The sequence below is a fragment of the Anopheles marshallii genome, chromosome 2 (assembly GCF_943734725.1).
Source record: "Anopheles marshallii chromosome 2, idAnoMarsDA_429_01, whole genome shotgun sequence".
NCBI classification, from domain to species: domain Eukaryota; kingdom Metazoa; phylum Arthropoda; class Insecta; order Diptera; family Culicidae; genus Anopheles; species Anopheles marshallii.
Window position 1 is genome coordinate 79,277,366 of NC_071326.1, and position 26,406 is coordinate 79,303,771.

A 26,406-nucleotide genomic window follows, 5' to 3' on the forward strand; every position below is an offset into this window, starting at 1 on the left:
TTAAGGGGGAAGAGCATCAAGTACCATAGGGGACCTTATGTATACGGTCTAGCAACATCACACAGAAGGTCTCTTGAAGCAAGCAAATACGTTTGGTCTTGCCATTTTGTACCGTGTGTGTGTGTGTTGGTAACGGTCACAGAGCACGATGCAATGACGCCTAGAGAAAGTAACCGTTACGCAGCCTATGCAGCATTTAAACCGCAACATTGCATGCGTTGCATTAGGGAAGCGTGTATAAAATCACTATTTATAATAGCTTCCTTCTTACTCATCCGGCGCTACAACCGTTTCGCGTTCTTGGTCTGCTGCAGGAGTCTCTAAAACGCTCACGATCGAGCGCCATCGTTTGTCAAACGAATATCCCAGGTTTTTCTAGGATGAAGGCATGAATGCGATTACTACATCTCAATTTGGTGCCTACAACTTCACTTTACAGCCTCTGTTCATGTGTATGGCCTCAATAGGTTTTATGGGCTGTGTTGTCCAGTGTCATTCTCATGACATGACCTGCTCAATGGTTTGAGTAGACAAGTATGTTCGAACTTTGTAAATACCGGTTGGACGCTCGTGTCTCAATATCCATGCTGTTGTCGGTGCTTACCTTTGCCAAGTTGGGTCAAGGTTCGAAAGGAGAGCTCGTTGTGTCATGAAGTTTAATGCTAACTATAAATAAGTATATAATGCTGACACACGACAGAACCGGTCCAAACTCCCATCTGAAGCAATCCTCCGTACGCAGGACTGACAAATGGCAGAGCAGAAATGGCCAAACCTCTTGAGGTTGTTGTGCCGATAAAGAAGGTAAATAACCAGCTAAAAACTTCTACAATGTAATCGATTTCTAACAATTAAAAAAAAAAAAAACTTCTGTGTGGCAATTTCTCAGACATTAGAAGCAGAATGGACTGTTTTAAGTACGCCGTAACTGATGTTTATTTCTATGTCTATATTCAATCGGTTAAAGAACTTAGCTTTGCTTCGAGCTCCGGAATTATGATTGGAATTATAACAGGAGATAAACATTACAATTCTTTCGATAAACTAAAGCAAAGCGCGTGTAGAGAGGTGACGCTCCTTATACAGATGAGAGTGAAAAATGAATCTTATACGGTAGAATGATACAACGAAAAATTCACTGATTTGCTGGATTCAATCACTTCCTTCGCTCATATCCTCGTCATCTTCCGATTCGGACATCTCAGATTCGGAGTCGGATTTCTTCGATTTCTAAAACGGAAACATATAAGCAAAGTTAGGAAGTAGTCAGAGAACACCGTTCGCACGGTTCTCGCTTCACTTACCTTTTTCTTGTCGGTCGATTCCGGTGTCTTTGACTTCTTGGAGTCCTTTTTCTCGCGGTCATCCTCGCTGGACGAATCGTCCTCAATGAACTCTTTGCTCTTAAACCGATCGCCCATCATCGATGTATCCGCGGATTTTTTTGGCGTCGCCGGTTTCTTCTTTCTCTTTTCTCCCTTACTACCTCCGTCCGCATCGCCACCACCGCCCGACGCCTTGTACGCGGCCATCGCTTTCGCATAATCTTCCTTCGCCTTTGCCGCCTTGGCCTCCCATTCCTTCTTGTCCTTTAGTTCCTTCCACATCTCACCACCCTTCCGGCTGACGTCGGTAATCGAGATGCCCGGATTGTCTTTGCGTATCTGATCACGGGTAGCATTCATCCAGATCATAAACGCACTGGCTGGCCGTTTCGGTGCGCCCGAATCTTTCGTTTTCGACTTCTTGGCGCTCGGTTCCTTTTTCTCCTTCTTTTCCTTCTTCTTGGGTGACTTTTCTTTCACCTTTTCCTTCTTCTTGTCTCGCTTTTTCTCCCGTCCACCGTCCGATCCACTACCGTCGCTGTCCCCACCGCTACCGTCCTCCTCGTCCGAATCCTCCGACGATGATTCCACGTTGCTGTCGAACTCTTCGGCCACGTCCGACTCCTGCTGGTTCGGGTTGAAGTCCTCATCGGTCGATTCCTCCGAATCGCTTCCGTCGTCATCTTCGTCGCGTTCCTTCGCTTCCGCCTTAACACGCGCCAGATACGCGTCCGGTTCGCCCTCGTTGTCCGAATCGGCAAAGTCGTCCTTGTAGCTTGCTTTTCCGCCCGTGTTCTTCACGTTCAGCTTCTTCGAGACGATGAAATCGAACAGCTTCGAATATTCCTCCTTCTCGATGCTGCTAAACGTATGGACCGTGCCAGTTTTTAGCTCAATCTCAAAATCAAAACTCCTCGTCGACCCACCACTGCGGGCAAAGTTGACCGTCGCTATCTCCTCGAATCGTATGTGGACGGGCGGTTTGTGAACGTATATAAAGCCACGTTCCAGCGGGTACAGATAGCCAGCGGCCGCTTTAAACGAACAGCCAATAGCTGGCGTCCCCGAATGGCCGATAAAGGTGCCCGGTCCGGTTAGCTTACGATTTATAATCACCTTCATGATTTTGCCCAACACCTCGTACACCGGTCCGGACAGTTCCTTCGTTAGCTTATCCTCGTACTTCTCCTTCAGCTCTTCCTGCGTAAACGGTAGCTCGATGTTTGTTTCCTCATCCATTTGGAACAGCGTCACCAGGAAATGATATCGTGTCTGTCCCTGTTTTATTGGTGGGTCCAGCGAAATAACGAAGAACATCTGCCGGTTATCCTTGTGGGGCAACAGGAACAGTCGCAACACGGACGAGGTGGGAATTTTAAAATCATACGTTTTACCGTGCAGTTGAAAGAACGACTGGAACACCTTGATGTCGTAGCGACCACGCGGTGTAAGACAGTGAATTTCCCGGAAGATCGCAATCGCATCACCCGACACCGATATGACGGACGCCTGCTTCATGACGTTTTCCTGGAACGCTTCAACCGGATCGATATCGGCCGACTCGGACGTTGGAATGTGGAACCGCATCTCCATCAAACTGACCGGCGCATCATCGTTCCGATGGAACTCTACCGTCACCTCGTTCTTGCCCACGTTGCACTGCGATACGTGGTTGAGCGGTATCTCAAAGCTGGTCTTATTCTCCACATCGAAGCTCAGTACCGCACCCTTAAACTGTACAGCGCCCCAGTTCCAGCCACGCATCGACAGTTCCTTCTCCAGCATATCGAGCTTGTAGTTTTTCTTTACAAACTCCGCAATCTTTGCCTCGTCGCCAGTAAAGCCAAGAAAGCGATGCAACGACCCATTCTTCAGAAACACACGCAATCCAAAGCTCCCGACGAAGCGCTGATAGTTGAGCAGCTCGATATCATTCGAGTTGATCTGTTCCACCTTGCCAGTTTTGTCGCTTTTGAATACCATCGCTGTATCGGTCATTTTCAGCTTCCCTGGACACTACAAAGATGCAATTGAAAATGGCAATAAAACAGAACATGTTGTACACGCGGATGGTGCGGGCGGAGGTGAAGAATCGGACCGCTGGTCTATCTTACCATTGCGCCACGAATTTCCGAACTGATGGACGAATACTCGAGAAAATCTGCCATCTTCACTGCCGTATGCACGAGCCTATTCGCTCACCGGTACGCCTTGATAATAGTTTTTAGTGCTCGTTGCGTAGTTTTACAGAAAAATCACAATAAAATTGAGACCGAAGGCCAATTGCAGTTTGGATTGGTTATGTTTGGCGCGGTCGGAACGGGTTTGACAGCTGCTGTGTTGACAAACGCTGCTGGATCATGTCAAGGCCGCTATAGAAGAGATAGGACGATAGATCGGTATTTAAAAAATTGTATTTCTTGAAATAGGGCTAAAATACCAATTTGTAGTTCACAAAATGCAGAGCGTATTCAATTTTCAATGGTTTTTGAACATGTTTTCTCAAGAAAGGAAAATTATCGCATCGCAACGTACCCCGAAATACCCCGATGAAAAATCTACTCATCATCCTATCTTCAGCCGGCATTCAGCAGACGTTTGTTTGAGATAAATTAAACGTACGCGATATTCTTTACACAATATAACGTTTTGTGTAAGCACAACCGTACTCAAAATAATGAGATTTTCTGCATGATAAATCAACTGCAAAACTGCAAAACACCACGGCGCTTGCAACAGACGAAGTCAGCAGAAAAATGTACGAAACTCCTGACACAAGGTGTTTGTTGTGATTGTCTATTGTTATTATTGTTCCTACAGCGGATGTATCGTTTAGGTAAGTGTTGTTACCAAAACATGGTTAACGCGCGTTTATCGCTTATGCATTTCAAAAGTTTCACTTTACAGTTTCCTTCAACAAACAACAAGTGATCTCTATTGGCAAGGGATCAAGTTTTTCCCCAGACATCATGAGCGACAGTGACCGTGCTGTGCAACAGCGTGCTCGTAACATCCACCCCGAATGGAGCGCCGTAGAGTATCACGTGGAATGAAACGATTCACTCGGTGGTTCTGCGCTTCCGGTCTAAAGAACGGCAAGCTCCGCTACCGGTGCTGCTCTGTGATTACCGTATTCGCTCTGCTGGTGCTGTGCTACGTCGTTGTTAACCTACTTGTAACGGTATGTAATGGTAGTCGCGTGTCAAAGATGAAGCTAACTTCTCATTTCTGTTCTGTTATCCTGTTTTATGCAGCATACGTCCAAAGCGGCTTGCCAAAATAGCTACGAAGTAATAGATGTAGTATATACGTGGGTGAATGGAAGTGATCCTCAGTTTTTGGAGGAGCTCGATCGCTATTCTGCGACGCGAGATAATGCCCGGTTCGACGACAAAAATGAACTACGATATTCGCTCCGTTCGCTGGAAAAATTTGCCCCATGGATACGTAATGTGTATATAGTAACGAATGGACAGGTACCGTGCTGGCTAAATCTGGAAAATCCACGTGTCCAAATCGTACCGCATGCTGACATTGCGGATGAGGACACGGTACTGCCCACGTTTTCCAGTCCCAGTATCGAAACGTTCATACACCGCATACCGGGACTGTCGAGTCGGTTTCTTTATCTAAACGATGACTTGTTCCTCGGCGCACCACTGCAGCCGGACGATCTGCAAACGCTCGCGGAAGGTGTGAAAGTTTTCACAGCCTGGATCCTTCCGGATTGTGCGCCCGACTGTCCATGGATGTTCGTGGGTGATGGATCGTGCGATCGTGACTGCTATGTAGAGGAGTGTCAGTTCGACGGTGGTGACTGTGATCATCCGGACTACAAAGCGGAACGCGAACGTCCGCATCAACTGCACGACTACGAAGATGTGTCCGCTCCTGAAGATGGGAGAGAACCGATCGAGGTAGAGCACGACCAAATGTTCATCGATGTTCCGAAAATGTTTCCCCGCATTCCGCCCGGCCATGTTCGAAACTCGGATAACATTCGTGATATTCACGAAATGTTTCGAATGAAAAATAGTAACGGGAGCACTTCCACGCGCCAACTTGTCGACCGGTACAATAAAGAAAAGATGAAATTAAAGAAACGCCAGGCAAAACTTCGTAGCCAGGCTCGCGGGCATCATCGTTCAGCGGAACAACAAGGCCCACTGGGGCAGAATCGTACGGCCGGCATTAAACCGCAGGAAGGACAGTTGCTCTCGATCGGTGCCACTAATTCACAGGACATGTTTGGACACTCGTTGATCCACACCAACCGGGTGTTTAATCGAGCGTATGGCTTCCACAATCGTAAGGTGCTGGCGCACGTTGGCTTCCTGCTGGAAGTCCAAATTATCGAACGAATGCTGGAGCGCTTCTCGGACGAGTTTCTCGTTACTAAACGGCACCGATTTCGGGCGAAAGACGATATGCAGTATGCGTTCAGCTACTATCATTTCCTGATGAGCGAATACACCAACAAAACTGCTGGGGAGATCTTTGACGACTTCGATACGGATGCATCTGGGTAGGTTTAGTATTTTTTCTTGTTCGCAACTGCAATTTAATCGTGACATTTTATTGCAGTACTTGGTCGGACCGCGAAATTCGAACGCTTCTGACAAAGGTGTACAACCTTCCGCTTGATTGGTCGGCCGTTCGGTACTTCGAGGAAGTCGTCACCAACTGTTCCCTACGGCAAAATAATTTTCTTCCACTGGAACACCAGCAAGAACAGCGCCAGACGTATCCCACCTTGGTATACGAGCGCTACGAGGATTCCACAATTGTGAGTCACTGTGGTATTTATTCGTCCATCGTCGTTTTGTTTGATCGATTCTTCCCACCTTGCAGCCAACGGTAACGAAAGCAATGGTGGTGGCCTGTTCCGAGCTTGCCGATATGATGATAATCAACTTCGGGAAGGTACCGCGCTATCGGTATCACGTATGCCCCAAAACGGGAATGTACAGCAACTTCAAGATGCTTACCTCCAACATCACACAAGTCGTCGACGCACTCGACGAACTGCGCAAAACACCAAAAAAGTTTAACTGCATAAACGACAACCTGAGTTACGATCGGCCAGAAGAGAATCAGCTCGTCAGAGCGCTGCTGGAGGATTTCTATTTAAGTCTCTTCCCGGCACGCAGCAACTTCGAGCTGGAGAGTACGTACCGGAACCGTTTCCAGCGCTACGACGATTATCGTTCGTGGCTGTGGCGAAAGACGCTGTTTCGCAATACGGTCTATCTGGTTTGTGGCCTAGTGTTTGTCGTCTGTGCACGTCTGCTGTGCTGCCGGCATAAGGGTAAGTTTGCACGCACCCTGCTTATGTTGGGATCAAGAACAGCGGATTATAGCAATATTTCCTAATAAATTGAGGTTCAGGGCTTCCGGTAGATTTGCCCTAAATTAATCATTTTTCCTAACAGGTGTTACAATGCATTTGTAAATTGGGATGTCGGAACACATAAGTTATTCCACAGTTTTTTTTTAATGATTTCATGACGACCTCCTTCTCGACGTCACTTATAGATCTGATAAGTGGAGAACTGATCAATGATTGACTTGTAAAGGTAAGTTCACTACAGTCTTTCATTCTTCCCGATCATACTTTACACATAATACTCTTGAAACGCGTATTAGAGAGGGCAAAAAGTTGAAATTGTTAAATTTTTTGAGAGGAATCTTTAGTGGTGAATGTCCTGATAGGTCGACAATGACCTATAAGCAACATTTTTATTTGGTTCGACTCGAATAAAGGACGTTAGACAAACACAAACAAGAACACGCACTCAAACAAACTCAGGACAACACTCGACAGCGGGATTTGTTTGTCCTTCTCATTCAAGACTGATGTGAACCATTCGATACATTCGTCATGCTAGACGAAACAGTATAGGATGGTCCGGTGTACCGTCGATTCAGCTTCCGATAGGCGAAGACTCCGATTATACCAAGCACTACAGTGGCCGCAATACTGATCCCTATTATCACACCGACGCTCAAAGCTGCGTTGCAAGAAATATAGAAAAGAAAGGATACCTGTATTGACCGAGTGCCCTGTGTATCTGTGATGAAAGACGTGGCGTGCAACATTTCAATGTGCACACAATGGGTGATAAATGAACAATGGATGAAACACATGCATTACCTCACCTTCTTCAACAATCTCCATCGATATTTCGTACTCCCGTCCGTGCACCTTAAACAAGCACTTCCACCAGCCAATGTCCTTTTCCCGCAGCTCCGTTATCTCCAGCCCACATTCGCCCTCGCGCAATCCCTTCCCGTAGTACCGGTAACGTGCATCAGCCGATGGTTTCATCTGGTTTGACACACCATGTACCTCCCCGGACGGATCGACAAAGCGGCAGATATCGATCGGGAGGTCTAGTATCGTGCGACAGAGTAGTCGCTGTTCGCGATCACCTGTGCTGGCTGTAAGCTGGCCGGTAACGGTTTTCCCCGGTTGCTGGAACACACTCACGTTGTAGTACGTGAGATGATCCTCCGCACCATCGAGATCGTTAATGCCGCAAGCCCACATGCCGCTCGTAATGTTGGTAACCTCAAACCGACAGATACCGAGCGATTTAAAGCGATCAAACCGTTGCGGTGTATAATCGCTGCCTTTCGGCCCGGAGAGGTAGCAGTAGTCGAGGGCGTACGGTACCTCACAGGACAGCTCCTGTACCGTAGCGCTAGATGAGCGAGGATCATGGAAAATTTCGATGTTGGTTGCAGTCAGCTCCAGTCGGCTGCTTTTAACGGGGGAGCTACGCGTACGCACGGTCCGTCCTCTGGAGAACCGTTTACCCTTAACGTCAAACACACACCCGGTATAGTCGGATGGGTTCAGCTGTTGAAAGATGCGCCACACGCCAACGTCTGCCGGTGCAAGCGGTTTTTTGATTTCCAACGAACAGAGTCCTTTCGAAATTCTACAAAAATAACATGAACAAAATTATAACTTATAACTTTTAGCACAAGATTTCAATGTCCTAAAATTAACCAACGCCCTCACTGCGGCCTTGGAATTGGGCTTTTATAATACGACACAGAAATAGATACTTTGTATTGTACGCCGAGTAACGCCCGGTGAGCTGACCATCAAGCAACAAGTACTGGCGATTATCTGTTTCCGATAAGGCGCGGCACAGTGAAACCGATGAGCGGTACTGGCAAGACAGCACAATATGGTCCTCCGTTTCCTCCACCGTTGTCTTAACGTCGCGATCATTCTCTGCAATTAAAAAACGATTAACGTGTGGGATGATACCGCGAACGTCCGAGAGTCTCGGCTTGTCAATGCTAACGGCTTACCATCGACGAACAGATTAATCTTTGTGATCCTTTCCGTCATTGCGCCCCAGAACATTACGTGACACCAGAAGTGGCTGATCTGCTGCGTAAGACTGAACGATTTTGCGCAGGATTCGTACACTACTTGTTCCGCATCGACGATGCGACAGTACCGGGAACTATCCTTATCCGGACAGTTAACCGTCGCGGTTGAACTGGTTCCACTTACGGTAACATTTAGCTCATCGATAAATTTTAATGCTAGATATATTTAAACAGAAGATTATATTAACGCATTAAGATAAAATGGAGTTAATAAAACTAACCCCCAAATACAGAACCATTTACTCACACAAAACGGTCACTTCGAGAACACCTGTTCTATCGCCACCATCTTGATCGGTGCCATATAAAGTCCATTTGGTTTCGAGCGCTTTCTGAAGGTTTTTCACCCGGATGCCACACCGTTCCGTATCGTATCGCTCGACGGTGGTTTTTTCACCGATCCGATGAATCTGATCACTGTCCAGACTGTACTGCACGTTGTTAACTGACACGGAGCAATGAATCCAGTGTCCATCGGTTACCACAGCTTTACGCAATTCGGCTCCACCATTCGGGTTTAGAAAGGCGAGAAAACCGGCACCTTCGGCGATGGACAGTTTTTCCGATGGGAAAATTGGTATCGTATCTGCCAGACTGATCGGTGCATTACAGCAAACAAGGACTACGAAGCTCATCAGCAAATAGGAAGGCATATTGGGTGGAGGTGTCTGTGTACTTGGCAAGAATGGATAATGAGAACGAATAGAAAAACGACAACCTAAACAAAGAGACACGATGATAACGCTAAAGGCATTGCAGACACGAGATAAAGCACTAGAAGCGTATTACTACTGCAACTAGTAGTAGTTCTCCGTGACACTTACACTACACAGAGCGCAATGCACCAATGTCCGTTGATTGTTTGCAAATTTCGGCTCCAGGAACGAGTGGGCGATCGCGACCGAAATCGATCGTTTACGTTGCTATTTTTGGTTGCATACACTTCCGCGATGTCCGAACAAACTGTTGATGCGTTTCGCTCTGCATCCGACGATGTAACTCGACACACTAAACATACGGCTATACTGATGCGAATGTCCACACCCTATACACAGCATATATCGCTCGTATGCACACACATCGGCGTGGGGCAGATCAGTATTCGGTGAAAGAGTGCACGCAATACGGCCCAATCGTTTAATGGTTAATACTGTTTCGATCCTGATAAAGGTTTGCCCTTTCGCACCAGCGACTCAAAGGAAGGAATGGAGCGAAACAAGCGTCTACAGAACATAAGCAAGCGAGAGATAAAGTTGCTCTGGTTAGGGTAAGCATTATTGTCGGCTATCGGCACCGATTGTCCTCCTCGGTATGAAAACCGTTTAAATTCAGATAAAAATACACCCACACACACACCCTCCCCCGCGTGGTGATATAGAATTTCCAATGTGGTAAGCCAACTGTACGGCTAAACGTTCCACCTGTTTCTTTGCCAGGGTCAACGAAATATTTTCTTGTGTTCAAATTCGAAACTTATGGACAGAGAGATCCTTTCTTCTGGAATAAATTATGGCACGCATGTCGGTTTGGCGCTTATGCAGTCGTCACGGTACGCATGGAAATGGTTCACAATACACAAAAAACGAGTTATAAATAGTGCGCCAACCGACTCCGGGCGCCGTTTCTCGATGTTCTAATTCAGCGCTTGCACATCTGTTCCTATTACTTATCGGCCACACGGGATTCGCAATCAACGCAGGAAAAAAGATTTGTTCTGGGTCTTTGGGCCAATTTGAGGAGCAGGGTATTAGTTGGCGGTAATGATTTCAAAGAGGTAGAGGAGAGAGTTCTGCTATCTAACGTTGGACTACAAGTTTAGAAATGAAATCCGGATGCTCTACAAACTCTTACGACCTAGAAGACTCCACTAAGACACGAAATGTAGTATATATTGCACTCTAATACGTCTACTCTTCGGTAACCATCTTCTGTAAGTCAATCCAGAACTTGATAGACGTCGATGACATAGACATCATTGGTTCACGGATTTTCCACGTAGTCGATGCGACAAACCCCGAAAACTTACCACCTTGAATTAGAGGTTAACGAGGTGAAACCCAAATTGATGGTGGCACCTTTGTAGCCGTCCAAAATTTCACTTATCTTGGGTCAAATATCAAATTTCACCTATCTTGCCTATATCCTTCCTATTTTGGGGAAGTACTATAGAACTTACATATATAGTTCCAGTACTCATACGCCTCTGAGACATGGATGCCCAGAAGGATTTTTGCCCCCGTATGCATGGAAAGACAATGAAGTAGCCGCTACAATGACGAGATATACGGCGTACTCACTGTCGTACAGCGGATTGGACTCCGGTGAGATGGTATTGTCATGAAAATGACACCGAACGACCCAACCCGTAGAGTCTTTTCATGTAGTCCACATGGACAGATGAGCCGTGGTAGGCGTGAGAATTGAAATGGAGTTATGACGTTGATGCGTCCGCCAGAAAGACCGTTATAACCGTTCGACCGTGACCGGTTTAAAAAGGACTGCGGCAGCAGGCTAAGATCGGGAAGTGGCTGTAACTCCTGATAAGAAAGTACATAAGAAACCTTCCAGCTTTTACCTTTTTATCAAGCTTTAACTCTGCCCCGACTTGTCCGCAACATACAGTAGTGAATCTATAAGTTCCATTCCGATCTTTCTCACCTTTTCCATCACTACTGCAACGGAGATGACTGAGGGAAGCTAAAATCACACACTTTCGCTTTCAACGCTAAACGTGTTTCATGAAATAACACTGGATATCCTTTATTCTCCCGAAAAGCTATCAGTTGCTCATATAGTTCATTTATCTGCTTCAACAAGTAGTTGCACCCTGCACTACAATGGTGGTTAGCTTTGTCTTCGTTTTATATCCGTTTCCGTTTTCTACTCCGTGCTCCACCATCTCCATATAGCAGAGCAATGCAAGCAATGCCCGGGGGAGGGTTTGCTTTTCAGTTTGGCATAAACGAGCGTGTGCGTACATTATTACTGGGGCAGAATCATTCTTGAGGATCGGGTTAGGGGATGGGAAGCACACGGTCACAAATTAATGCTGAAGTCTGCGCATTTAGAATGCTAACAAATGCAATGCATTTTCCTAGCTCTGTGTAAATGCTTTTAAAATGGGGAAGTATTAACGCTGGAAATTGGAAATGAATGCATGAACGTTTACTGGCGTTACTGATTGGAACAGAAATAAATCTCGCATTTAAATGGTGCTTTTCCATTGCTGTAAGAACATTTACAGATGATGTCACGAGCGGAGAATGAGAAACAACACGTGCTTTTTTCCGTGTATCTACGCAAAATAGACGAAGGATACTCTAGCTTTTAATATCCGTGTGTGTGTTCTTTGTTTGTTTTATCATTATAACTAAACTGATTTAGTTCTACTACGAATAGGTTACGAATTTACGCCATCGTGATGCTCGCGGTTGGGAATCGAGCGGGAAGGAAGGTGAGAAGCGTGACGGAAGTGAGAACGCACTGATCATCCCTGCCAGGTCCGTGTAGTTTAGTTTCCGTGCGAGGAAATTTTCTCAGGTAGCTGATGAACCAACGGGGAGTGGATTATGATGGTGACAATTAGCGATGCGTAACAAATGTTCGATTAGTTTACGACGATATTTGCTGCTGCTTTAATCCCGGTTAGGCAGTTTTATATTTATAAGGAGGGGTAGGATGAAAAAGGGCTCTTGGTGTTCCTACGGCTCCCGTTTTTTTCTTCCTTTTGTTTTTTTTTTTTACGTGACGATCTTAACTACTTTAAAGATCCACAACAACTAGACACGGCCGGTGGTGATGTGCGGCACCTTTTTCCTTACTCCAGATCATCGTTCATGTCCTGAAGCTTGGTCCGTTCGTTCTCGCTCGATTGACTGCCGTACTGTCGCATGCGGGTGATCAGCAATGCGAACACCTGAGCTGGCAGCGTTTGCTGGAGGACCTACAAAACATCAAAAAGCATAAGCATTACGATACATTCCGCCCGGTCACATTCGTTTCAACTGACCTGTAGCAGTTGCGTTGGCTGACCACAAACAATAATTGCATTAGCCAAATGTTCCACACCGTTCTCGATATCACCGGCCGCAATAAGTGATTCGCCGGTTTGAATCTCCTGCAGGAAGAATCTATATGAAGGGGAGATACAATTGTTGTTAAGCAAAACATATGCATTTGGTTAAGAATTTTGATAAAAGTGAATCGTTTTCTCAGTTCTGTTGTAAATCATACGAGACAAACATGTTCCATGTGCTTACACATTACAGTGTTGTCATTAGCGTGGAACCCTGGATCGACAAACCGATTACATAAACATCGTCCGTTCTAACCGAACCAAGAACGGCGGAGGGGTGACCAAGGTTGGGAGGAAAAGCATCCAAATGACAACACGCGCACGAGATGGAAAACTTGCGGAAAATCAATACACTTCCGTCCTTTGCTCGCTCGCATGGTTCTCTAAGCAGTTAACCTCTTTTCACCTACCTCTGCACTTCTTCGTGATCTGTCAGGTTAGGGATTGTTGTCCTTGGCCCTGTCGATGCTGCTGCCTTTTTGGCCTTTCGTCCTACGGAGAGTACAACACATAGCATTCAGTTATTAGGCGCTAGGTACAAAAGTTTGGCCTGCACCATAGAATTGTTCTACTGGGCGGCGCGTTTCACTCATTGGGAAAAAGAGAAATCGAGCAAACATTGGTTGCGTGCGATGGCGGAGCCGGAGCGGTTACACCACACAACCATCTACTTCCGTTGCACTTACTTTCGCGCAATTTTTTCTTAAAATCCGGATCCTTCCTGCGTTTGTGGTCGAAGTATATGCAATAGCCAAGGAACAGCGTCCCAGCCACACCGGCAGCAATTCCAATCGTTTTACTCATCTCCATATTTCACTGCTTTCCGTCCAGAACGAACACACGAGCGTACTATCCCCCAGCGAAAGCAAAACCACACCACAAAAGCAATAGGAAAAACAAAAGCGCACTGCCGTTGACAGCCGTTGGCGTTGGAATGTTTGCGATGACATTTCATCGAGCATGTTTAGTGCATTCTATTTTATTTAATTGCTGTAATTATTTTGCTAATAAGTAGTAAAAATTTTCAACTATTTTAGGCAGTTTGTTCATAGTTATAGGGGCTTCATTTGGGATGGTTACCACAAGTTGGAGAACTCAACCTTTTGTGCTGTAAACTTAACGTAACGCTAAACTGACATTTGAGGAAATTAAGATTTGGCGAAGCAGACAAAAAGCCGGGAAGGCATTCTTCCATTTTTCGCGAAACTGGTTAGTTGACGAAACGATTGAAACGTCCTAAAGAAACCTGCGTAAGAAACCTTGGAAATGGACCGATAACCGAAGGTGTTTCTGTGCATTTTTTTCCTTTATATTATAAATAGTTTGTACATGAATGAAGGGCGATTGCTTCAGCAGCGGTTTTGTTATCGAGACGAATAGAAAGAAGAGTTTATTTAGCGATCGGATCGGTACTGCTGCAGGTAAGTTGAAGGAACATACGTGTGTGTGTCGATGTTGTTCGATACGAACGGTGGTTAACCTATGCTTATATGAATTTGTATCAGTTTTAGCAAAATGGTGCACATAAACATCGATAATCTAAAACGCACCGATCGCTCACTAACTTGGCTTCCGGAACCAACCTGTGATAGGTGCTCGCTTCCGTTCACCAACCATGCGGATGAGCTGTACAATCGGTTACCGTTGCTGTTGTCCTGCAAGCACCTGTTGTGCGGTATGTGTGTGCGTGAACATGCCCAAAGCGATAGCATCGTGTGTGAACGCTGCAACAAGCGTGTACCATTTCCGGATGACTGTGACAATGTGGCGGATGCACTGCATCCAAGCTATTACATGCTGGGCATGATGTTTCAGATGCAGCAAGAGCTGAAGTATCTCGGGCTGTACTATGGGGACGAAAGTAAGAAAGTAAAGCAGGCTAGGAATGCAGCGCCATTGAACGAAAAGGTCCAGACTTTGCCCATAGAATCACTTTCCACACGCGATATAAGTACTACGAAGAAGATGAAAAGGTTGTTGGAAGAAGCGTTTGATTCGTACGAAAAAACAAGCCATACGCTTCACAAGCGTGCCAAATCGTATCCTGAAAAAGTTGACCACGTGGTACAAAAAATCAATGCACATTTTCTCGTCCTGCACAATGCGCTACAGATGGAGCAAGATCGCGCACTGCAACTGGTACGCAAAACGTATCTCGAGCAACAGCAGCGCATCGAGCAGCAGCAACAACATTTGACAGCTTCCAGAAAACGGTTGAAGGAATTGCATACGCGCTTAAAGACCTTTCACGGCAAATCGCTTTGTTCGGATGATCGTTCGTGGTTGCTGTTCAGCGAAGACGTTAAACTGTTTCTTGTAAGGGAGCCATTGAAACTGTCAACGGTGGGCGGTGGCAGCAGTGGTGTCCAGTTGGTGGAATTTCATGCACAGAATGTCAAGGTTTTCGAAACTCTCAGTGCCAGCTACAAATTGAATGTTTCGAATTTGAGCAAGATGGAGCAGCTTGTACCTTTTGCCGCCAGCGACAAGCACGATATAGCTGATGCAGCTGTAGCAGTAAATAAAGCAAGTGATACAAATTTACCGACGTATTCTGCACGGGAAAAATCGGACCATAACAAGCATCATGAACATACCGTTAGAAAAACGGGCAGTGCCATCGAACAACCCGATAATGTACCGTCACATTCTACATTGGAAAGGAAACTGTCGATCCGCAACAGACATCATCATGAGCCTGTCGCTAGGTCGATCATTTTCGAAGAACAAAGTATGCCAACACGAGAGAGCAAACATGCTGAAGAAAGTGCTCGCCACTGCACTGATAGCCAGAAAGACAGGGCACGCGGAAAGAAACGTTTCAAGACTAGCTCAAAACAGCACGAGCGACGCGTGCTTAAAGCATCAGAAATAGACACCTTGAAACGGTGCTTTTGGATGGCCACGATTACCTGCGTAGTAGGTCCAACAGAAATATACGTCCGGGATGAATTGTACGATTGTGCGGCGGAGAAAATCGTTGAGCTGTGTCAGGTAGAAGCGGAAGATTATGAGGCGAAGCTGTTATCTGAACCGCGTATCCTAAACATTGAGCTTGGTGCCGTTTATCTCGTACAGCCAAAAAATTCCACCGATTGGTACAGAGCGGTGGTACTAAATCTACTGAACCCAACGCCGGAACAGCGCGGACCCTACGAGGTGCGTTATTTGGATTATGGTAACACGGATGTCGTCGAGCACGATCAAATGCGACCTATATCGGAAGAGCTGGGCGAGATTGAATCTCAAGCGATAAGATGCGCTCTGTACAATATCGTACCACGGGATCGTACTGCCACATCCTGCCCGGAGGAATGTTACCAGCTAATGATGGACTTTGTTGGAAATCGTAAAGTACTGTTGTACGAACTGGATGATTCATCTGACCAGCGGGTGGTTGATTTGTTTTTACCGCCAATTAATAAGACGAAAAGTCCAACAGCAAGCGATACGAAGATAGACGTGATGCGTTGGGATGGTTACTATCCTCCGATGTCGATGCGAACGATGTTGATAAATTTGCAGCAGTGTTACCAAAAGGTATCTACCGTGCGTGACTCGCAAATCAATGACCGTCTCGTGCTGCTGAAGTACTGGTTGAGTCTAGCAAATGCCCAGGCGCAGCAGCGATGTACCATCCCACGGGCGCCGGTGTTGGCTGAGTTTGATTTTTTCGACGTTTACATCACACATTCAAAGTCACCCGATCACTTCTACATTATGCCGATGGAGTGGAAGAAGGGCATCTTCGACCAGCTGCAGGAAGAGCTGAATGCGCTGTGCCAGGAAGCGAATGCGTACAAAGTTTTCTGTCCGTACGAGGGGATCGTATGTGGTTTCGCGCTCGACACCCAAGATCGTGATCGGGTTTGGTTGCGTGGCCGCATTGAGAAGATCGAGCCGGGAATTTGCTGGATGTATGCGCTCGATACGGGTGAAAGCATGCAGGTTAGCTGTAACGATTTGTATCTGTTTCCACCTGGAAGCAGCCCCCTGTCAGTACATCCGCTCGCCGTGTGCTGTGGTTTGGAGCATATTCGTCCGAAGAGTGCCACATCCACCTGGGATGAGGATGCCATCGACGAGTTCAATATGCTGATGAAAAGCAAAACGCTTCGGTTCGCCGTCACGATTGGTCCGCTGTGGAGCGAAACGAAGTGTATGTACAGTGTGTTGCTGTATCTGCGCAACAAATCCGACGTTGATACGTGCGTCAATAAGCTGCTCGTTACACAGGGTCACGCCGAATGTATCTTAGGCAGAGAGGCACAAATAAGCGATCTCTTAAACAAGCCGGACATCACGAAGATAAGTGTTGCGCCAGCAGCGGCAGCATCAGCAACTCCGGAGTCCCCCAAAAAGGTAATCGATCCGCGTGTCCCGGTCGATGTATTGAGGGTGATATCGCCCATCGAAATCTACGTACGGTTGAGTTCGCGTAAGGCCGATCTGGATGGGCTGCACCAGACGATACAGCATCACATGGAAGAAGCACTGGATGGTGATGTTGACAGCACAGACAACTGTTCCACGGGTAAGAGCGGCTGGGCAACTGGTGATATGTGCCTCGTGTTTACCTCGCCGTTTAAACCCAACAATACCGAATGGTACCGTGCACGGATTACGGAAGTACAAGAAGAAGGCGAGTTGTACGAAGCGTTTTTAATCGATCTTGCCTTAACGGTGCAGGTTCATCAAACCAATGTGGCACGTATGGTACCACGCATCGTGCAACTACAGCCCGGGGCCGTCCGTTGCCAATTGGCGTGCATTGAACCGCTTAGAGGGACTAGTGGTTGGCAAAAGGTGACAGTAGATGAATTAAACACCATCATCGATTCGTACGATAAGCACGCAATCTCCTTGGATGCGAAACGACCAAAGAGTGAAGAAAGCGCGGCACCCAACCCCAAAGAATCGTTGTCCGTAGTGCTGTGGGGTGTACGGGTGCTAGAACGGCAAGCACTGGCGCCGCAGAAAACGGAGTACCGAAACATCAACCAGCTGCTCGTCGTCCGAGGTTTAGCGCACTCATCTGGGCGCTTTCGTATGTTTGCCACAAAGGGTGAAGGGGCGCTGGAAGAACTGCAGTCGGTGGAAGAAGCAATCGAAAAGATGATGCGCTGCGAGTACGAAAAGTTGCAGCAATTTTTTCGCGAAATCGCCGCCGTCTCCGCCGAAGCGGAAGGATTCGGAGCACAGGAGGACGACAACGAAAAGGCGCAGGGTGCACTAAATGGCGAGGGAGCGCAAGCCAGGGTGGAAATTGACAGCGCTTGCGCAATCATGCTTTCGCTGGTTGATGACACGGGTGAACCGATCACGGATTGGCCGATGGGCGATCAGATCGAGAAGACCGTTTTCGTGGGTACGCCGACGCACATCGGTAACGATGGAACCGTGTTCCTTTACGACATGTGCCAGGAACCGGTGTTGCACCGTATACGTAATACGATCAGAGAATACATAGAGAAGCGTAGCCTGTCTTCGCCGGCAACTCCGGAAGCCTTCAAGCCGGGAGAACCGTGTCTTGCCAAATATCATCTGGATGAGATGTTTTACCGTGGCACCGTCGTAGCTGTCATCAAACGCAACAAGTATCGCGTGCTGTTTATAGACTACGGTAATGAGGAAATCTGCCGTGGTGAAGATCTGAGCAAGGATATCGTTTGCGGACGGGTGCCGGTCCAGACGAATCGGTTTCGGTTGAGTGAAATTGTTCCGAAGCAACTGTGCAAAATGACGGGTTTGTGGCCCGAAGATGCAATCATGAAGTGTCACGGCCTGATCGTACAACAACTATGCCAGGTAAGCGTCAATACACTCATCTGGTCGCCGAACTACAACGAGGAGGCGAAAATTCGTCATCCCATTCCGTGCAAGCTGTTTCGGCTCAACGATTCGGTCGATGTGGTCGAAGCGCTATTGGGATTTGGGAATTTTAAGCGCGTTGTAGAGAAGGTGGAACAATCGGTGGAAGGGCCCAGCTCTACGGATGGACGTGTATCGAAACGGTACAGAAAAATCAAATATCCCATGACAGATGCTGGCCCAGGTCGATGCAATTCGCCACCATCCTACACACCAGAGCAACGTGATCTATTGCAATTCTTGGAAGAGATGGACTCGAGCTACGAGCAAATCCGCATCCAGAAAGATTTTGAAGACCCAAACGAGCTGCCAGACGAAGCAGATGACGAAAGTAGCGGTCTAAACCGTGTCCAGCTACTCAAAGTAGATACCGCCGACCATTGCGATACATCGTACGACAGTAGTTCGAGCAGTAAGAATTCATTGATGTCGCTGGCATCCTTCACACCTTATGAACTAGATTCGTCCACTCAGTTTTCGCCAAATGAGCTGGATGTCTCGCCGAATACATTCATTTCACCGATCAGTCCGAACCGAAAGAGTGGATTTTTTGCCAACTTTACCAATTACGGCTCTAACCTTACGCTGCACATCTATCCCCAGGTTGAAGGACATTCGGTTCGTACAGAATACCTGGAAACGAAGGTACAGCACGTCGCTAACTCGCAGTCCGGGATGCTTCAATGGCAGGCGAGCCTGACCGAAGTAGGTCAGCCGTGCCTTGCGCCGTACGTGAATGATGGTCGCTACTATCGTGCGGTCGTCGAAAAGGTGCACGAAGAGCATGCCGAGGTAACCGTCCTGTTCGTAGACCACCTCAACCGGAGCACCGTTGCGATCGCCGATTTGCGCAAGTGTTCGAAAGAGTTGCGCACCATTCCATTGCGTCTTGCCGAGGTGCGACTGAACGGCGTCCGTCGAAATCCACGCATTCGGGACGAGGATATTGGCAGACGATTGAAGGAAGTGTTGGCGCAATCATTCTTCGTACGGATTGTCCCGTGTACGAACCCACCGCAACCGGGTGAAACGTTCATACCGGAGGTACAACTATTCAGTGACTATGAACGGGGCGTCTTAGCGTACCAACGAATGTTCGACGAAAAGTTCCTATATCCTACCAATCCGTAGTGCCTTACACTACGGTGCAAGTCTTTACACTGTTTCGATGTTTCGATCTTTGACTTTGCTAGAAAAAAAAACTTTCATTACATGCATTGTTTAGTTTTCATCGAACTATTTCATTTTATGTCGTTACTCATGTTGACATTTTTGCGTTTTGTTTTTGAAATACTTTACTTACTAGTATGCTATACTATTATTACTTTATAACCGGAAGTACAAAACCTCACGTGGATTGAATGTTGAACATGATATTCATTTTTGAACTACTTGGAATTACTATGTGAAAAATAATAATGCTTACGAAAGCGATGTTATAAACGGATACCAATTTGTTTTGTGATTTACTACTAAACCATAGAAGATCATTAACGGAAGAGTTTACAAGAAGCGAAGCTACCAACGAACGTATGCACGATATAGATGTACGTATAACCAAATTACTTTACAAATGTGAAATAAAAGGCCAAGCAAGGAACCGCAAAATGGAACTGTTTCATTACGGTAAGATACAATTTTTTTTTATTATGCATAGAACGGCTAGACCGTATATCTGAAGATACAATAATAAATAGCACGCAATAATCGCGCTTTGCGAGAGATCCGACTATCCTTGGAATAAGGTTTACCGCGACCCTGATAAGAAAATGGCTGTATAGAAAACGTCTACCACGCGTTATCTCGGTAAAATCCATTTCCGTATTGGGGGCCAAACACTGCGAAATAATCATTTGCGGCTATGATGCTCCTTTTTCAAGAGCGGAAGTAACGTTTACTTTTTTATCTCGTAACCGATACGCGAGATGAGGCTGTGAACAGTAGGTTCGCTCAACGGATGCGATAGTTTTAAAATGGCAAACGAAGCATGCTTTGATGAATAAAAACAAACAGCAATACAAAAAAAGGGAAAGGAAAACGGATGTCTTTAAATTGTTTTATTTGTTTGCTTTCGTGCGAAAATTAATGAAGAATCTTACTACAGAGTATTACATCATGCATAAAATGTACGTATAAAATAAATAAAACGTGTATATAAAAAATCATAAGACATAGAATACTATTTACTATCACTGAGAAATAATGACAATCTTGTATTAGATACGCGCAGAACAAGCTCTTTATTAATTTTCTCTCTGATAATCAACTAGGTTCTTGAGGTGGTCTATAGTGCTCGGGGCTCCCATGGCCGCCTAGTCCGCTCAACGTATATCCGCCGATGGATATGCACCAATGTTTTTGAAAGCCATGATAGGAGTAGGTTCCACTATTGGGAATTACACAATTATTTGATCAATTCGTCTCTTATGTGTCTCTAATTCGTTTGATTTTCTCTTTTAAAGGTTGGACCAATGTACTATGTCTAGGTACTAGATCTAGCAATTTCAAGCTTATCCTGTGGTTATGTTTTTTTCAGAAGACCCAATTTTAACGTTAAAAGATTATAATTCTAAAGAAGATAATTCTGGGGATAACAAGGTAATTCCTGCTCTCATTCATAAATCTTTCGAGAGTTGACCCTCGTTCTTATTGACTCCTCATATGAATGACTCGTCTCAAAAGGTCCATTAAGAACAACACTAGTTGCTGCAGTAAACTGTTTACAGAACCTGGGCCAGGATACTGTAAAGCACGACTGCGAGGCACCAACATTCAATGAAGATGTGCGACGAAGTCTCTTAATTTCTCGTGTTGATCATTGGCGAATCTGACCGTGGGCGGAGTAGGACTCGGCCGTCTAGGACTTCGCCGTATGGGACATCCCAAAATGTACAACTAGTGGGTCTCCGATTTCGAAAACATGGACATGAGGACCACCACACACATCCAAGAACACAACATCCAAGATATGGATACTCTAAGTGGATATCTAGGAAGTGGGCTGACGTGTCCGATCATCTTTTGGAGGCACAGTCCTCTCTTGATGTCCAATGAGCTTGCCTTTTTTTTAAATCAAACCCCACGTTACACGACATGGCATAACTCCTGTAGCGTCTTCAATATTAAAGAGAAACAGCAAACTGATTCGAAGTTGTCCAGTGTAAGTGTATTACTTTGTCCAGTCTGTTAACTTTAAAGGATCACCACTGCCTTCCCTACATCATGCGATCGCTCTAGTTGGATTGTTTTGTATATTAATTAATTGGAACTGGTTCACCGTTCGGTCGGCAGTAGGTGACCGTGCTACGTAAGTATATGTTCGTCAAGGCAAGGTGTCAAAACTCGATGCCTTCAATCAACGCCAAAGTGCAACTGCACTTGATCGTATTTCATTTCGCCTACTAAGCACCCTGAGTAGACATTTCTACCGATAACGAACTTCAGTGTCAGCAACATTAGTGGTGCGTCTAAACAATCAACCCCCATAGCCGGGTCAATACGGAGAGAGAGAGAGAGAGAGATATATATGTATAAAAAACTGAAGCAACCCGTTCCGGCCGGTCCAACAACCCCCGGTGGGTGGTTAAGGGTGCGGGGGGGAGGGGGAGGTAAGAGGGAGATGGTCAATCTCATCCACCCACCTACATTCATCGTACAACAGAACTCCTCTCCATGCCACCCATTATTCATCCCCTCCCGTTAACCTCCCCCAGCCACCCCCATACATAGGTCAACGAGCATCGGCAGCATAAAGCGGAGTCAATTGCCTCGTGCCTTCGCAGCTCGTGCCATCCATGTCTGCGCGAGGGGATGCAGGTTTGGAGAGGGGTGCAGGGGGGGGGGGGGTCCAACTGCGACCGGATTCGAAAACCGTGTGCTCCTAACCCCCCCGACACACAAGCGCGAAACGCCAGAAGAACCAATAAAAACCGAAAGGGGGAAAGGGGGTGTGTGTGTGAGGTGGTGACCGATTGAAGCATGCCAAACACGCTTTTCGTATCGTTAATGTTGCACTGCCACCACCGCACCTCACGATCGGTTTTTTTTTCTCCTTTGGTTTTGGTAAGGGTAGGGTGCGGGAGAAGGGCTGGAGGGTGAGAAAAGAAAACCGGGTCCCGCCGCGAGTCTTTGGAACGTGCGAAACAGACGAAGCACACACACACTGCCGGGGTGGTGTTTAAGGCACAAAAGCTTTGAATACGGTGGCGTCGCGCTCGCTCACACTTAGCGCTGTGCAAACGCGTGCCATCCCGCTCGCGCGCGCTCACACACTGCAAGAAGCGTGCAGTGGAATTGTCAGTTGGTTTTAAATATCAAAACATAAAATAATTATTAAGTTCAAGCATGCACGAGTTTTGTGCCGAATGTCGTGTAGACGCACGAGGGGTAAGGAGCGGGCGAGTTGGGCTGGGCGCAGCGAAAAGAAAGGTGAAGAAAGGGGTGGCAAAAGTGGTACGCGCAGCCTGTGCGCTTATTCATAATAAAATCATTCCGCTCGCTTCTTCTCACTCACGCGCACGCTTGTGTCTCGTGTTTCGCGTCGTGTTGTTTCTTCCTGCTCGCTCTCTCTCTCTCTCGCACACATGGGAGGAAAAAAAAAAGCCACATCCAATATACGGAGAACGCGTTTCGTGGGAAACTTTGCGCTCGGAAGACATTTTCCCACGATGAGCTTGAACTGTGTTGCGCGGCAGCCAGTTGGGCCCGTGCTGCACAGGCTTTTAACATGTCGCTCGTGAGGAAGTGTGCAGGAAGGGGGAACACACAGCGGGCAGACGAGTGATGAATAAAGAGGATTGAAAAGGGAAACGTGCTCGCCGGCGTATAAACAGATGGCTGGCAAACGGCTTCTCGCTCCTTGTCTCTCTCTCTCTCTCTCTCTCGCTCCGGTCCGGTGTACGGTGCGCTCTGCAGCATCAGTATCACGTGTTGAGCTCGAGCCAATTTAGCTTAATAAAACTATAATGTGCTGTCCGGCCCAGTGTGTTGCGCATGTGTGTGTGTGTGTGTGTGCGCGAGTGAAACAAAAAACCCATCTCCGATGGGCAGAACGAAAAAACAAAACACCACGGTCGTGGCACAAGCGCGAGTTTCCTTCTCTTTCTATCGCGTGCATGGTGCGAACCGAGCGGTTGCTACGATGTGTGTGACGTGCGGGAGATTTTATTACTTCTTCTTCCTTACCGTGTGCTTGCAGTGTTTTGTTTCGTGTTTTTGTACACCATCTCTTCCAGCTTCTTTCACGCACAAACGGTCCGCTCGGTGGTTCCGCGATGTGTGTCGGTAGCGCGCGATTTAATGGATATTGTTTTGTCCCGCTCGTACCAATCCCCTTTCTTTGGGAGGTTTTTTTTAGTTTGTGGTTTTGGTTTGTCGTTTTTTTTCTGTCTGTTCCTTCTTTCTACCGCTTCCTCTATCGGTTTTTAGCTAATGGAGCTACTCGCCTTTACTTAAAGAAAAAGTGCCTTAAGCAAAGAGAAGGAGATTAACTATGTAACAAAAAAGGCACAGTACTACCGATACAAGTAGCCAATGTGTTGTGCAAGTAGAAAAGAATTAAAACCATTCACAAAAAAAAACCTCCATGCACACACACCCTTCTAAGGAGCAGGAACTAAAAAAAAAAAAACGTTAAACCGGAGAAGAAAAGACGAGCGAACGGAATCGACTCGCAAATGCGCATAATTAGTGTCGCTGGTTAGGAACGGATCCTTTTTCGGTTTCTTTTTGTGCCTCTCCCCTTCACTCTGGTGCTGTTTCCGTTTTGCTGTTGTTATGTGCAGGCTGTTTCCTTTACGCTTATGCGAGCCCTTTCAAGATCAGGCCGAGATGCGTTAGCACGATGCGTAATTGTTGGCGCAATATGCGCAACGTTCGGTGACGCATCGTTAGGGGCGGTGACACACTCGACGAAAGATGTCGAAAATTGGAACGGTCGTGCAAAGGATAAGGAGATACGGCACGAAAGGTTCGGAGAAGGTCGTCGTAATGTGATCCTGCAGGGTATGGGTAGTTATGGGATGTCTCCCTTATCTGGAAAGTGCTCTGATCTGATCACTTGTTTTGGCGTGAAACATAAAACGTTTGAACCAACGGTGAGCAAGTTGACAGATAACCAGGGAAGAAGTATTGGTGAAACACTATTTTTTTCGGGACGAATTCTTGCATGTTTCACAACGTTTGGTGACATCTTGGGCGATATGACAACGTTTATAGATAAGGGTTCTAACATTAGAATTGGCTATACTGAGCAATTGCAGCAAAGAAAGATTGAGAAGGAAGATATCAACGCCACTCTTTGATTTTTTTCTGCAATAAATAAACGAGTCATTATATATAAAATGTATAACATAGAAGATCACAGAAGAATACATTTTTGGGATGAATTCTTGAAAGTTTCAGAGGGCCTGGGATATCTTGGGCGATATATTAACGTGTATAGATAAGAGACCAAATCGTTAGAATAGACTAAACTGAGCATTACAGCAAAATTTGTAGTAATGAAATCAATTACTTCTATAATAAAGCCAAGGTACATTTTACATAGGGCATAGACCACGGAAGAATATATTTTTTGCAAAGAATTCTTGAATGTTTCAGAAGGTTTGGGATAGTTTTAGTTCAAATAACCAATAATATAGAATAGATAATAGCAACAAATTAGATAAGAATATTATATTTGACTGTACTTAGAATTATTACTATAATAGCAGCAAACAGATATAAAGATTCAAGAAGATTATCGACTTTTATCCAAGCACACAGAAGCAATAAACATCTACAAGGATGAGGAGCACAAGGGTCAGAATTTCGATGTATTGTTGCATAAACAGGTTAAGGTTTCCAGTATCTGAGTGTGCCCTATCTGGACGAGATAAAATATTAACCTCCAATAAACCATTATTTACGAAGGAACGCACAAAGCAGGATCTCTGAGATCGTAGACGTAGAAGGATCGTTGTTCACAAGAAAAGAATTTTCTATTCCAACTAGACACTTAAGATGGGTGAAGAAACCGAGTCTACCTCGCTTATAAGCAAACAAAAGTACGGAACAAACACAACACTATCGTATAAAAACTTATTGGAAGCGATCCTTGCCGATGGCTTTGTCTTGTAAGAAACATTAGGCAAGAAAACCCAAACCCTCCATACACTTGACACCCGCTATGGGCTGCACTGGTGCGAGTTCCCTCCCGCTGGCTTTCCACTCCTGCAGAGGCTTGTTTCCTAACAAATAAATTACCATTTTTCTTCCCTTCCCTGGTTCGTACGCTTCAACGGACCTGACAGGTCCCGATAAGGGCGAAAAGTGTCAGGTTCGAGGGTTGGTTTTTTATGCTTCTACCACTTGCTGCGTTTCTAGCTTCGTAGGTAGTCCGTGTTCCTTACCAGGAAAGGCAACGATGGAGGTTTATTGGTGTGTTTAGAAATTATGAAGAAGGTATTAATTATACGACTAGTTTTTTTTTGAAGGGTTCCTTTTGGAAAACCTGCATTAGATCTAACGTTGTAATCACCTGTGGCTCGGCAGGTCTGTTTTTCGTATCTTGTAAAATTAAACGTTTGTTTTCACTGTCATTACTTTGTTATACAGATTCCGATTTTTCGTTGCATCTTGAGCAGTTTCTCCACCTAACAGCAAATGTGTTTCTTCTCGATAAAAAAATACTGTCAGTAATAGGACACTTTGTAGCACTTAATGATAACCACCTTAAAACACACC

At 46.0% G+C, this 26,406-nt stretch overlaps 5 protein-coding genes across 5 annotated transcripts; 2 read left to right on the forward strand and 3 right to left on the reverse strand.

The window, feature by feature from the left end:
* Positions 1-1,152: 1,152 nt before the first annotated feature.
* Positions 1,153-3,493, reverse strand: LOC128719269 (FACT complex subunit Ssrp1). The gene is made up of 3 exons (XM_053812894.1): positions 3,440-3,493; positions 1,305-3,341; positions 1,153-1,230 (listed from the first exon to the last, which is right to left on the reverse strand). Exons 1-3 carry the CDS (start codon positions 3,491-3,493, stop codon positions 1,153-1,155), a joined length of 2,169 nt encoding a protein of 722 aa, XP_053668869.1.
* Positions 3,494-4,347: 854 nt separating this feature from the next.
* Positions 4,348-6,698, forward strand: LOC128707275 (N-acetylglucosamine-1-phosphotransferase subunits alpha/beta). Its single transcript, XM_053802227.1, has 4 exons — positions 4,348-4,506; positions 4,580-5,850; positions 5,910-6,111; positions 6,177-6,698. Exons 1-4 carry the CDS (start codon positions 4,348-4,350, stop codon positions 6,696-6,698), a joined length of 2,154 nt encoding a protein of 717 aa, XP_053658202.1.
* Positions 6,699-7,172: 474 nt separating this feature from the next.
* Positions 7,173-9,388, reverse strand: LOC128718636 (uncharacterized). The gene is made up of 5 exons (XM_053812258.1): positions 8,983-9,388; positions 8,652-8,891; positions 8,400-8,571; positions 7,485-8,269; positions 7,173-7,336 (listed from the first exon to the last, which is right to left on the reverse strand). Exons 1-5 carry the CDS (start codon positions 9,386-9,388, stop codon positions 7,173-7,175), a joined length of 1,767 nt encoding a protein of 588 aa, XP_053668233.1.
* Positions 9,389-12,552: 3,164 nt separating this feature from the next.
* Positions 12,553-13,620, reverse strand: LOC128719190 (mitochondrial import receptor subunit TOM20 homolog). The gene is made up of 4 exons (XM_053812813.1): positions 13,497-13,620; positions 13,221-13,302; positions 12,745-12,865; positions 12,553-12,678 (listed from the first exon to the last, which is right to left on the reverse strand). The coding sequence occupies exons 1-4, from the start codon at positions 13,618-13,620 to the stop codon at positions 12,553-12,555; spliced, it is 453 nt and encodes a 150-aa protein (XP_053668788.1).
* Positions 13,621-14,325: 705 nt separating this feature from the next.
* On the forward strand, positions 14,326-19,812 carry LOC128708339 (uncharacterized). Its single transcript, XM_053803313.1, has one exon. It carries the CDS (start codon positions 14,326-14,328, stop codon positions 19,810-19,812), a length of 5,487 nt encoding a protein of 1,828 aa, XP_053659288.1.
* Positions 19,813-26,406: the final 6,594 nt, after the last annotated feature.

Coding starts and splice junctions, on each gene's coding strand:
- LOC128719269 (XM_053812894.1), bottom strand. CDS start 3,493: ATGGCAGATTTTCTCGAGTATTCGTCCATCAGTTCGGAAATTCGTGGC. Junction 3,342..3,439: donor CGGAAATTCGTGGCGCAATG/GTAAGATAGACC, acceptor GCATCTTTGTAG/TGTCCAGGGAAGCTGAAAAT. Junction 1,231..1,304: donor AATCGACCGACAAGAAAAAG/GTAAGTGAAGCG, acceptor TTTCCGTTTTAG/AAATCGAAGAAATCCGACTC.
- LOC128707275 (XM_053802227.1), top strand. CDS start 4,348: ATGGAGCGCCGTAGAGTATCACGTGGAATGAAACGATTCACTCGGTGG. Junction 4,507..4,579: donor TTGTTAACCTACTTGTAACG/GTATGTAATGGT, acceptor TGTTTTATGCAG/CATACGTCCAAAGCGGCTTG. Junction 6,112..6,176: donor GCTACGAGGATTCCACAATT/GTGAGTCACTGT, acceptor CCCACCTTGCAG/CCAACGGTAACGAAAGCAAT.
- LOC128718636 (XM_053812258.1), bottom strand. CDS start 9,388: ATGCCTTCCTATTTGCTGATGAGCTTCGTAGTCCTTGTTTGCTGTAAT. Junction 8,270..8,399: donor TACTCGGCGTACAATACAAA/GTATCTATTTCT, acceptor TTATTTTTGTAG/AATTTCGAAAGGACTCTGTT. Junction 7,337..7,484: donor GATGGAGATTGTTGAAGAAG/GTGAGGTAATGC, acceptor CTTGCAACGCAG/CTTTGAGCGTCGGTGTGATA.
- LOC128719190 (XM_053812813.1), bottom strand. CDS start 13,620: ATGGAGATGAGTAAAACGATTGGAATTGCTGCCGGTGTGGCTGGGACG. Junction 13,303..13,496: donor TAAGAAAAAATTGCGCGAAA/GTAAGTGCAACG, acceptor TACTCTCCGTAG/GACGAAAGGCCAAAAAGGCA. Junction 12,679..12,744: donor AGCCAACGCAACTGCTACAG/GTCAGTTGAAAC, acceptor GATGTTTTGTAG/GTCCTCCAGCAAACGCTGCC.
- LOC128708339 (XM_053803313.1), top strand. CDS start 14,326: ATGGTGCACATAAACATCGATAATCTAAAACGCACCGATCGCTCACTA.